Genomic DNA, 12,086 nt, shown 5'->3' with positions numbered 1-12,086 from the left:
CTTTTCACCCTCTTTATTGTGTAAATTAGTTACTGTTAATTTGTTTCACAAACTCAAAAGAGATTAAGGTAAATTTCAGACTATTCCCTGTTTATAATTTACAAACTACAAATAACATCAGATAATAGTAGGGATTTATTATACCTCCATCAACTAAGTATTTAATTAAGTACCTAGTTTGTGACATACCCAAAGAAGACAATCACCTGTCCTGGAAGAGCTTACAGTTTTAAGTGGATAAACTGTATGTACATAGCTTCAATCATAAGAGCAAGGAATAAGAAATGTTCACCAATCAAAGGTTAATATGGGGGGACAGATGCAGACTACAGTGCCATTAAAATATTCTTGTTAATAGTTAAAATATGCAAAACTATATTTTAAACTGCTGCTATCTTTTCCTTTCCATGGCATCCCCTACCCAAAAGAATTCCAAAAACTAACACTTGGGAATTTCTTTCTTTCCTTTTTTTTTTTGGCTGTACCACGCAGTTTGCGGGATCTTAGTTCCCCGACCAGGGATGGAACCCAGGGCTATGGCAGTGAAAGCACCGAGTTCCCTGCCAGGGAACTCCCTAACACTTGGGAACTTCAAGAGGTGCTACTTTTGTGATTCTATTCAACTGTACCTGACCAGAACTCAGAATCTAAGCATCCAGCCGCAATTTCAGTAGGAGACCAATCCAATTAAAACTAAAGTGGAGTTAAACTCTTCATTACAGTCAAGGACAAACGACCCTTCTAGGAACCCAGATTCACTCTGGGTCATTCCTCTATCAGGGTAAAGTTTCATACAAAACATCCCTGTTCCGGAACAGCTTCAAATTCACATCTGGAGGGCTTCACTGGTGGCGCAGTGGTTAACAGTCCGCCTGCTAATGCAGGGGAAATGGGTTCGAGCCCTGGTCCGGGAAGATCCCACATGCCATGGAGCAACAAAGCCCGTGCGCCACAACTACTGAGCCTGCGCTCGAGAGCCAGCGAGCCACGACTACTGAAGCCTGCACGCCTAGAGCCTGTGCTCTGCAACGAGAAGCCACTGCAATGAGAAGCCCACGTACCGCAACAAAGGGAAAGCCCGTGTGCAGCAACGAAGACCCAAAGCAGCCAAAAATAAATAAATTAATAAATTAAAATAAAAATTCACATCTGGAGCAACCCATGACTTCAGCCCACCAACTGACTAGATTCACTTTACATCTAATTTAGTCTACAATACCATAAAATACTGATATGAACACACTATTACCAGAATAAAAACAAGCAAGCAAAAACCAGGAATATCTACATCTTGGTCCCTTGGGGTTGTTCCTGAATCTTATCAGGAAAGTAGAAAGCCATCTGATATTGTTATGATGGCAGTATAAAACCACCCAGGAAACCATCACACTACAATAACACTCCCCACCAATAATGCAGTTTTTAATGTAAGTTCTGAAAACAGAAAATAGCCAAAGGGAAGCTTTTATGGAGATTTTAGCTTAGGTCAACATGTTTAATGACTACTTTGTGGTTGCTCTGATAAACTATCAATTACATGAAACAAGAGTTAAAAATAAAAGTAATCTTGATGAAGTTTAAAGAAAAATTCCCTGTAATAGTCAGGTCCAAAAGCTAATAGGCTATGACCCAGTGACCCCACTTCCATGGATATACCTTAAAGAAACATGTACAGAAGAGACATGTGCAAAGACATTAAGAGCAAAGGATTGGAAACACAAGTGTTCATCAGTAGGAATATATGTAAATAAACTGTTATATGATGAAAACCTTTACAGCAGTTAAAAATGTACATATATATACATATACATACACCAACATGGAAGAGTAAAAAACAAATTGTAGGGGTTTCCCTGGTGGCGCAGTGGTTAAGAATCCGCCTGCCAGTGCAGGGGACACGGGTTCATCCCTCGTCCAGGAAGATCCCACATGCCGCGGAGCAACTAAGCCTGCGAGCCACAACTACTGAGCCTGCGCTCTGGAGCCTGTGAGCCACAACTACTGAAGCCCACACGCCTAGAGCCCGTGCTCCGCAACAAGAGAAGCCACTGCAATGAGAAGCCCACACACCGCAATGAAGAGTAGCCCCCGCTCACCGCAACTAGAGAAAGCCCACGTGCAGCAACGAAGACCCAACACAGCCAAAAAAATAAATAAAATAAAAATTTAAAAAAAATTGTAGAAATATATATATATATATATATATATATATATATATATATCATTTCTAAAACTCTACACAAAGGAACTCAATACGGTTAAAAGCAAAGAAAAGAGCTAGACTAGCTCTTTCCCATCGCTTATTGGGTGACCTTGTAACCTCTGTGCTTTAGTGTTCTCATCTGTAAAAGAAGGAAAATCCTTGTACCTAACCTAAAAGGGTTTATTGTGAGAATTAAATGAGTTAATGTGTCAGGCGCTTAGAAGAGTGCTTAGCACACAGTTACAATATATATGCTCTCTAAAAAATAGAGCTGAAGCAACAATACTCTAAAGAGCATTTGTTCATCTTGGGTGGTAGAAGCATGGGTGTTTCTTGTAAACTTTCCCTTTTTGCATTTTTTAAATGACCCTTTTTTTGACCCTTTTTTTTTTTTGAATTTTTAAATGGCCCTTTCTAATGCTTCCTGCTATCTAAGTCTTCTTATAGAATTCAGATTCTCAATAACTAATTCTCTCCAATTAATTTGGGTTTACTGACATCACCTTTTAAGTATTATATTTTTATCCCTTTCCTGACTTATGTTTTCTATCTGCTCAACTAAATAGTAAGACTACTGTCATTTATAATTCTTAACATAAGTATGGGTTCCTGAAAAGCCTAGGAATGAGCTAACTGCAAAAGACTCACAGGTGGATTTGCTGGTTAACACCTCTGGCCCCCTGGCTCCTTCTGGCCCTCCACTAAGATTCATAGGTCTGGGGATAGGCCCAAAAATGTGCATTTTTACAATGGACCCTGCCAAGTGGTTCTGAGGTGGAGAAACACTGCTCTGACAAAGGGATCCTCAGAAAAAGCGGAGGCGTGGGGGAATTTTTAAAAACGACACAAAATTCTTGTCCCAGTTAAGAGCTCCTGTAGTAGCAAGATACCACTCACCTCCAGTTGTGACTCAGGTGAACTGGGATAGAAGAAAGGCTATCAACCACTGTTCTAATGGATTAAATACAAGGACCATCTGAGACTATCCCTTTCTCACTCTTGGGTTGCCTGTTACCTCTCAAAACTCACCTTACGCTCCAAGGAGGATTTTTAGAGATTTTAAGAACACGTGCAAACAAAAGACAAAACAATATTAAAAGATTAGGAATGTAGATCAGACTTATGTGAGTCAACAGATAAACATGTTACTTATACATAAGATTAGGAGGTTTTTTTTTTTTTGAAATTCACGTTCTTTTATTTATTTATTTATTTATTTATGACTGTGTTGGGTCTTAGTTTCTGTGTGAGGGCTTTCTCTAGTTGTGGCAAGTGGGGACCACTCTTCATCGCGTTGCGCGGGCCTCTCACCATCGCGGCCTCTCTTGTTGCGGAGCACAGGCTCCAGACGCACAGGCTCAGTAATTGTGGCTCACGGGCCCAGTTGCTCCGTGGCATGTGGGATCTTCCCAGACCAGGGCTCGAACCCGTGTCCCCTGCATTGGCAGGCGGATTCTCAACCACTGCGCCACCAGGGAAGCCCCAAGATTAGGAGTTTTACAGGCTCTCAAAAACTATTAGCCTGTCTGGGGGGCTTCCCTGGTGGTGCAGTGGTTGAGACTCTGCCTGCCAATGCAGGGGACACAGGTTCGTGCCCTGATCTGGGAAGATCCCACATGCCGCAGAGCAACTAAGCCCGTGAGCCACAACTACTGAGCCTGCGCGTCTGGAGCTTGTGCTCCGCAACAAGAGAGGCCGCGACAGTGAGAGGCCCGCGCACCGTGATGAAGAGTGGCCCCCGCTCGCTGCAACTAGAGAAAGCCCTCACACAGAAACGAAGACCCAACACAGCCAAAAATAAATAATAAATAAATAAATAAAAATTAAAAAAAAAAAAAAACAAACTATTAGCCTGTCTGTTTTCAAGATGACTTCAATAGTTCTCAGTATCCAAGTCTCATCTCCATGAAACAAAAATAGCAATCGTACTTCCTTTCCATGATTATCTCATTTGACCCTGAATTTCTCTGGTTGTAGTTTGACTTTTCAAAGTTCAATTAGGAAAGCTACCTCCCTTCTTAAAATGCACATGGTGACAGTTGAAAGAAGAATGGAACACTTACCGAATCCTTCTTCCGAGATCGTTCTTTCTTCATTTTCCCTCCTGCTGCTCTGATGCTGACTCTGTTCTCTCCTCCCAGGTAACCCCGACAATTAGCCGACCCACAGAAACATTTCTGCGCTTCTTTCCTGTTCGAGGAGCATAGGAAAGATGCCAATTATGTGAAAGTAAACCATAAAAAATGTTGATAGTATAGCAATTACATACAGGAGAAGAGTCAATCCAGCTTAAAGGAAAAAAACAGTTTTTTTAAGAGACACCAACAAACCTGATACTAGCTAATGGAAATGCCTGAAAATTGCTCTTAAAAATAAGTCATTCTTTATTAGCTAGACAAAACTAGCCAAGAAATTAATAAGTAATTTCTCCATTTATGAGAGTTTCTACTAATGTATGAAAATAAGAGATCATATATACCTGTTGGGGCTAAGAACAAAATTGCTTAAATAGATCAACACCTATAACTTATATGTAAATATTTAACTGACACACAGAACAAAATGTATTATTATGAACAGATATATAGATATAAAATGCATAATTAGTAAAGGACACTTAGAAGGAAACAAGTGGTTATTAAAAGTTATCATTACATAAGGATGAGACACTACTAATAAATATAATAATAAATATAAATAAATGTAATAAATAAATGTAACCATGGAGTCAAGGTAAAGTGGAGGAAAGAATACTGGCCTAAGTCTACAGCCCTGGGTATAAACCACCTCTGCCATTTATTTACTCTGCAACCAGAGCTACCCAAGGAAAACACGAAGGACTATTCCAAAAGTAAACTGATAGATTTAGTATATTACAGTAGCAATCAGAGGCACAAAATTTCCAGTTTCCTTTCTTTCAAAGAGGACAGTACAAATACAAGAGGAAAAAAAAAATAATGGAGGCCTACATGGAACCTGGTCAACCCCAGAATACTTGACCATTGCCTAGATCCATTAGTTCATGAGGTGTTGCAAAATGGTGATACCATTACTGGCTTCATTTATTAGCTAAAATAACCTCTATAAAGAATTTCCTCTCACCAACGGCTTGGTTTAATCAAAAATTCACTTGGGAAAGGAAGGATAAATCCTTGATTTTTTTCTTCTTTTAATTTTTAAACTAGTGGTTACTCGTAGGGAGAGGGAAAGGGGAAGGGGAAAAAGAGGGATAGGGGATTAAGAGATGTAACTATTATGCATAAAATAAATAAGCTACTAGGATGTACTGTACAATAGAGGGAATATAGCCAGTGTTTTGTAGTAACTATAGATGGAATATAACCTTAAAAATTGTGATTCACTATGTTGTATACCTGTAACTTATGTAATATTGCACATCAACTGTACTTCAATTAAAAAAAAAACAAAAACTAGTTTCCAAAATCATGAATTGGTTCCTTTCAATTATGACTAATGCGCTTTTATTTTTAAAATGTCATTAAAACTCATGGATTTTACGTAGTGTGTTTCAAACCACTTGCCATTATTATTCTTAATGATGCATAAGTGTTAATAAGAACTCTCCCACTTTTGGTAAGTGAGATTCTATTCAAGCTACCTCCGAAGTCCCTTTGACATGACCCTCCTAATCTTTTATAACTGGTTTTCTGGTATGAGGAGATTATCCAGAGTTATCTTGTTCAATACCTGTCCCAAAGTTGACACCAGACATTTCTCCGAGGAACCCTGTTCCTTTTAGTGCGGTTTTATTAAAACCACAATATAAATGCTAGGGGTATTCAGTGCTATTGCATCAGTTACTGGTTGTGGTAGAACTAGGTAACAAATTATTTTTCAGAGTACAATATGGTATAGATGAGACATGATAAAGTCATGAACTGATAACTGACAGATGAATTATGGCCACACAGGGATTCATTATATTGTTCTCTTTATACCATGTCAACACCCTGTTGACATTTCTGTAATAAAAAGTTTTAAAATTACATTAGAAACATAATTATATAAATAAGGCAGCATGAAGTTCAGAGAAGGAACATGTAGTTCCAGTACAATATCCCTTAATGGCCTGAAGTGTCATACAGAAGGAAAATACACAGAACTAAAAGAGAACACTATAGATAAGAACTGACAGTACATATAACTTCTTAGTAATTCACATCTAAGTTTTAGATTTCTATATCTGAACAGTCTATTTCTCCATCAGAAGCAGCAAAACAGAATGGAATCAATACTCACCCATATCTTTGGAACTGATAGTCAAATGTTAACTCTGAGCCTGAAGGAACCAGTTTGGTGGTAAAAAACCCAACTCTCAGTTGTCCGTTCACAGTCCACTGAGATGTTGTTTTTAAAAGAAAAGAAATTAGTAACTGGTTAATCTATGTGTGTGTGTGTTTTTTTTTTTTTTTAAAAAGATCATCATCATCTGCCTTAATTATGCATGTGCCTCTTTAGATAATAAAGGCTTTTCCAAATAGCTAACAGGGAAACTAAAAAAAAAAAAAAAAACAGAAAAAACTTAAGTATCACTCTTATTTAATGAGCTACCAGATGAATATCATCTATAATTTAACTCTAATAAAAGTAACTGCTACTTTAACTTATCTTAATACACATTTCCACATGGTAAAGATTCACTTGTAGTAAAAATAGGCAAATATGGGATGCTTGGTGTCACTGAGTACCAGGCGAATTTGTATTACCTTATGTTGAAAGTAACTAAGATAAGATGGGGCGTGGAAAAAGGGAAACAACAATGCCAGAAGTTTAATTTCATGAAGCAGTGGACATAATGCTGAGTGTACAGAAAGGGAAGGGAAGCATCAGAACAGATACATAAAACTCAAAAATTAAAATGGGGGTAAATACACAGGGATTGGACCTTGTAGTTCCAGAATATGTAAGATGTAAGATGACTGGGAAGCTCCTGTCCAGACCATTTGAACCCCTACTGATGAAAAACCCAGACTTAAAGAGGTGAAGAGAAGCAGTAGAGGTGGAGTCTCACAGCTAGACATGTGGCCACCAGCTGCAGGCAAAACTAGAACCAGAACTTAATTAGGTTAAATAATTTCACACTGGGTTCTCCTATTCGTTATATGTTTTGGCTCTTGGAAGAGCTGTATCTAAGATCTATTAGTACAGAGATCAAAGGGCAAAAAATATCCAAGAGTCAAAACTATTCAATATGAGAGGAAATCACTGATATATTTTTCTAGGGCGTGGGTCCATAGCTTTCTTAACCTAAAAAAGAACCAATATTCTAATGTGCATATATATGCTTTTTTTTTTAACTCTAAGCTTAAAACACAAATTAGACGGTACCAAGATCATTACCTCAAAATGTTACATCGAATTCGGTAAATGGATTTATCAAGTGTCAACTATGTGCCAGGCACAAGGACATAAAGATAACCAAGACCCAAAGTCTGGCCTTTGTTGAGGAGGAGAAGTATATCCACATGCATACCATATATCGTCTCTCTCATCTGTGGCCATTCAGCCCCTTATAAATGTTATTAAAACCACCAAATTTGGCACCTGGATAAGACTGATATAAAATCTGAATATAATAGTACACACTGGACTTCATCAAAATTAAAGTTTAGTTTTTCATTTCAGCACCTTAAACAATATCTAAAATTTATGGGCAGAGATGTGACAATTAAATGCAACTGGAGTTCCTGGATTGGATCCTAGACTAGAAAAATGACAGATGGCAAAACTTGAATAAGGTCTTTAGACGAGTTAGTAGTTAACAGTATTTCCTGGATTGGGTAATTGTATTATGGTTATGTTCAATGTAAACATTTGCAGAAGCTAGTGAAGGATAATATATAGGAACTCTGTACTATTTCAGCACTATTTATTATTTTATACATCTAAACTTACTTCAAAATAAATTTTAACAGAGTAAGAAAAAAAATCATTAAAATGATTAAAAAATAATATCCATGGGTACCTTTGGTATAGAATCTAAAATTAATAGTCAGAACAGCAGTCCTGAACAAATATCCCAAACTCTAAATCTACCTCAACTTACTTTTTGAGTCTCACAGTTTGGTTCACAGCTGTGATTCATGAACCGGGAGCAATTTCCTTTCTGAGTGGCATCTATTATCTAGGGAAAAGGATAATTTAACAGTTAAAAATGAGACCTTAAAACATATGTGCATTTTGCAAAGGCAAGGCATCCGGCAAATTTAAGACCCTTATCCCTAATCCCCCGTTCCTTTAGAGAACTCTCTCATATTACTTTACACATCAAAGTGACAAATATCCGGGGCTTCCCTGGTGGCGCAGTGGTTGAGAATCTGCCTGCCAATGCAGGGGACACGGGTTCGAGCCCTGGTCTGGGAAGATCCCACATGCCACAGAGCAACTAGGCCCATGAGCCACAACTACTGAGCCTGCGCGTCTGGAGCCTGTGCTCCGCAACAAGAGAGGCCGCGATAGTGAGAGGCCCGCGCACCGCAATGAAGAGTGGCCCCCGCTTGCCGCAACTGGAGAAAGCCCTCACACAGAAACGAAGACCCAACACAGCCAAAAATAAATAAATAAATAAAGGAGTTTCTTTAAAAAAAAATAGTGACAAATATCCAACTTCTTCCTCAGAAAGATCTCTAACTATCAACATTTTACCTAGGGGGCAAAATTATCTCCATATATATCAATGTCTCATTTTCTTTTAGCTATTTCTTACATCCTATTATATTCCAATCTTACTTCCTGTGTTTAAAACTTCATTTTCAAATGCATGCGATACCACAGTGCAGTAGCTCTCAAACTTGAGTATGTATCTGAATCCACTGGAGAGCTTGTTAAAACTCTTGCTGAGCCCACCCTCAGAGTGAGATTCAACAGGTCCTAGGATGGGTCCCTACAACTTGCACTTCCAGATTGAACATAGAGGCAGACATGAGAATCTAGCTAAATTCTAGTAAGCCAGACATTAAAGAGATTTGTAAATGGTACTCCTCACTAAAAAAAAAAACTTTTTGGAAAATGCTTAATTTTCACAAAAGCATATGTTATTTGTGTCAACATCATAGGCTTATTGTCACTTTTAAATGGTTTAATAAAAAAATATTTTCAACTTCTCAGCTTTCATCTTTAATATAAATATTGATAAATATAATCCACATAAACAAAAGCTCTTTGGGGGCCATCAATAATTTTTAAGAATTGTAGTATGAAGCATGTATGTTTACATTTACATATACATGTAAATACCCCCCTCTCCCTCATCCTTTTTGTAAGCAAATAGAAAAAAACTATCCACACTGTTCAGCTCCTTATTTTGGTCACTTAATATATTTTAGAGATCAGTCCATATCAATGACCCCTTTCAAACTCAAGAACTTCCAGATCTGTTTCAAAACAAACACATTCATGCCACTTACCTCATCATTCTTCAGGGCCATGAAATAGTAGTGGATGTTTTTGTTTCGTGCATACTCCTTTACCCGGGCTTTAAACTCTTTATGATCAAGTACCTCTCCACAATATTCCAGGACAAAGGTGTTCCTGGCAAAAGAAAAACAGCATTTCCTGCCTAGGAGATATACGGAAAACACATACATCCATGCAAAAATAATGCATTTTAAAAACTATTGTAAAGTGGACAGATTTGCTGTTACACAAGATGTAATTAAAATATATGTAAAGTGCCTAGCAACTAATCGAGGTTAATTTTCTCCTTCCTAATACTTTGCAAAGAATGTTGACTCTAAGAAGCTTTTATAATTTACACTTATAACAAAACGCATATCCTTGCTCTCAATAGATATTAAAACGAACTTCCGAGTCTGGTTTACATTATCATGAAAACAATGATTCACAACTGAGAAACAGTTATGAAGAAATCAGAAGCAGTGAAAAATTAGAGGCTTTATGTCCTAAGAAAAAAGAAGGCAACTTAAATACAGCAGCCCTTCTACTTAACTACCTTTACTCTCAAAGGTCTCTAATGATGTTAAAGGTCAAATATACCTTTTCTCTGACTGCATTCTCTGTGAGTTTTCTCTAGCATTTATCAACAATCATGATTAAGCTCTCTCCTTGGCTTCTTTCAGTTACCTTCTACCTTTGATTGTTCTTTCATGGTTATTTACCTATTTCTTCTCTATTGAAGATATTCTCAGTCTCTTCCCTCTCCCTTTATTTTATAAAAGCTCATTCTCACCAATGACTTCAAGTATTACCTCCATGTAAACAAATGCTTCTCTACAGTTTACTCCCAAGTTCTGACCTGAAATGACCTACCTGGAAGTCTTGTCTTACCCTTTCAAAATAAACATGCCCTGGAATTCCCTGGCTGTCCAGTGGTTAGGACTCGGCACTTTCATTGCTGGGGCCTGGGTTCATTCCCTGGTCGGGGAACTAAGATCCCACAAGATGCACAGAGAGAAAATAAACAAATGTGCCCTAACACTAACCAAAGAGATTTTTTAAATGTAAAAATGTAAATCATTTGTATTTGTTATGATATACTGACATAATCAGTATACTTCTCCTTTTTTTCTTTTTTTTTGGCCACGCTAAAAAAATGCTATGTTTAACGCTTTCTTTAAGAAGCCAGAAACAAAAAGCCACATTTGTATTTCATATAAATATCTAGAATAAGGTAAATCCATAGAGATGGCAGATTTAGAGGTTGCCAAGGGCTGGGAAGAGGGGGCAATAGGGAGAATCTGCTTAATGGGTAAGGGGTTTCCTTTTGGGGTGATAAAAATTTTTGGAACTAGACAGAGGTGATAGCTGCCCAATATTATGAATACTAAATGCCACTGAATTGTGCACTTTAAAAAGGCTAATAATATATTGTGTGAATTTTACTCCACCCCTCCCCCACCCCGCAAAAAACCAAAGTCCCATTTGGTATCCAATAACATTAAGTCAACCTAGACAGCACTGCCTTCCATTCCTATAGCCTAAAACTTGAGGGTTTTGGTAGGAATTTGCTTATTTTTTTGGTGGCGTCTGTCATGGTATTTTAACAGTAACTAGCAGCTTTGCTCCAAATACCTCCTCCTCATACCGTGCACATCTGACAGTATGCCCTTCTTAAGTGGGAATACTCTACCAGTGAACACCTAAATAGCTTAGAGTTAAAAATTTATAAAATTGGTATTACCATCAGCACATGGAAGTACATGAGTGAAGGTGTGGGAATCCTGGAAACATTAAGTCCTAGTATATTTTACCAAAGCAGGGTTCTTTGTGGGTAGTTGAGGAAAGCTAAAGAGCTTCAGGAAATTTTAACCTGCTATGTGAACCAGTCACGCATTCTCTCCTCTCTTCTCCCAATCTCCTTCCCCGTAACAGACACGGACTCCTGAGCCATCAAATAGTCTCTGTTGCATACAACAAGAATTTACGTTAAAGTTGAAGCTATGTTAGTGCAGACTCTGCCAAGAGGCAGTGTCCATTACTACCCCTGTAAGAGAGGGTTATGTCCAAACTGGAGTTCCTTTAAAAAAATTTTAAAAAGACTCTCCAAAAGAAAAGCCTGGCTGGCTTGAGTAGAATAAAAGAAAGCATACCTGAAAACCTGCATCTAGACCAGAGTTAGTGATTTTAGAAATGCACCAGACTGCCTTGGGGAGTACTGAGTTCAGTGTTGTTAACAGTGTTCAAGGGAAGCTTAGTCTACTATTTATTTAAAATATTATAAAGGATCCAATGAATTTGGATATGAAACATACTGAGATGATTCTGAGATACTTGTTTCAAAGAAACAATTTAAAAATGGTTATAAACCAAAATACTTTCATAATACTTTGCAGAAAAGGGAAATATATGAGGTTCCTACTATCTACTTTTTTATATAATAAAACGTGGGTTTTTTCTGGTTGGT

At 37.8% G+C, this 12,086-nt stretch overlaps 1 protein-coding gene across 6 annotated transcripts in view; it reads right to left on the bottom strand.

Moving 5' to 3' along the window:
- Nucleotides 1-12,086, bottom strand: part of SETD2 (SET domain containing 2, histone lysine methyltransferase) — a 118,506-nt gene that overhangs the window by 59,750 nt on the left and 46,670 nt on the right. For all 6 annotated transcript variants that reach the window (XR_014232621.1, XR_014232622.1, XM_082347288.1 and 3 more), the window contains exons 6-9: nt 9,631-9,754; nt 8,271-8,348; nt 6,464-6,561; nt 4,267-4,393 (exon numbers count right to left, since the gene is read on the bottom strand). Coding sequence is in view for 4 of the 6 variants with exons in the window: in XM_082347288.1 (XP_082203414.1) it covers nt 4,267-4,393; nt 6,464-6,561; nt 8,271-8,348; nt 9,631-9,754 (427 nt within the window). In the remaining 2 variants the exon portion in view is untranslated. The remainder of the gene's footprint in view (nt 1-4,266; nt 4,394-6,463; nt 6,562-8,270; nt 8,349-9,630; nt 9,755-12,086) is intronic.

Source organism: Balaenoptera borealis, assembly GCF_965194805.1.
Source record: "Balaenoptera borealis genome assembly, chromosome: 12".
In the NCBI taxonomy this organism is placed as follows: domain Eukaryota; kingdom Metazoa; phylum Chordata; class Mammalia; order Artiodactyla; family Balaenopteridae; genus Balaenoptera; species Balaenoptera borealis.
Note: the sequence above shows the minus strand (reverse complement) of the source record. Positions and strands in the feature narration are given on the sequence as shown.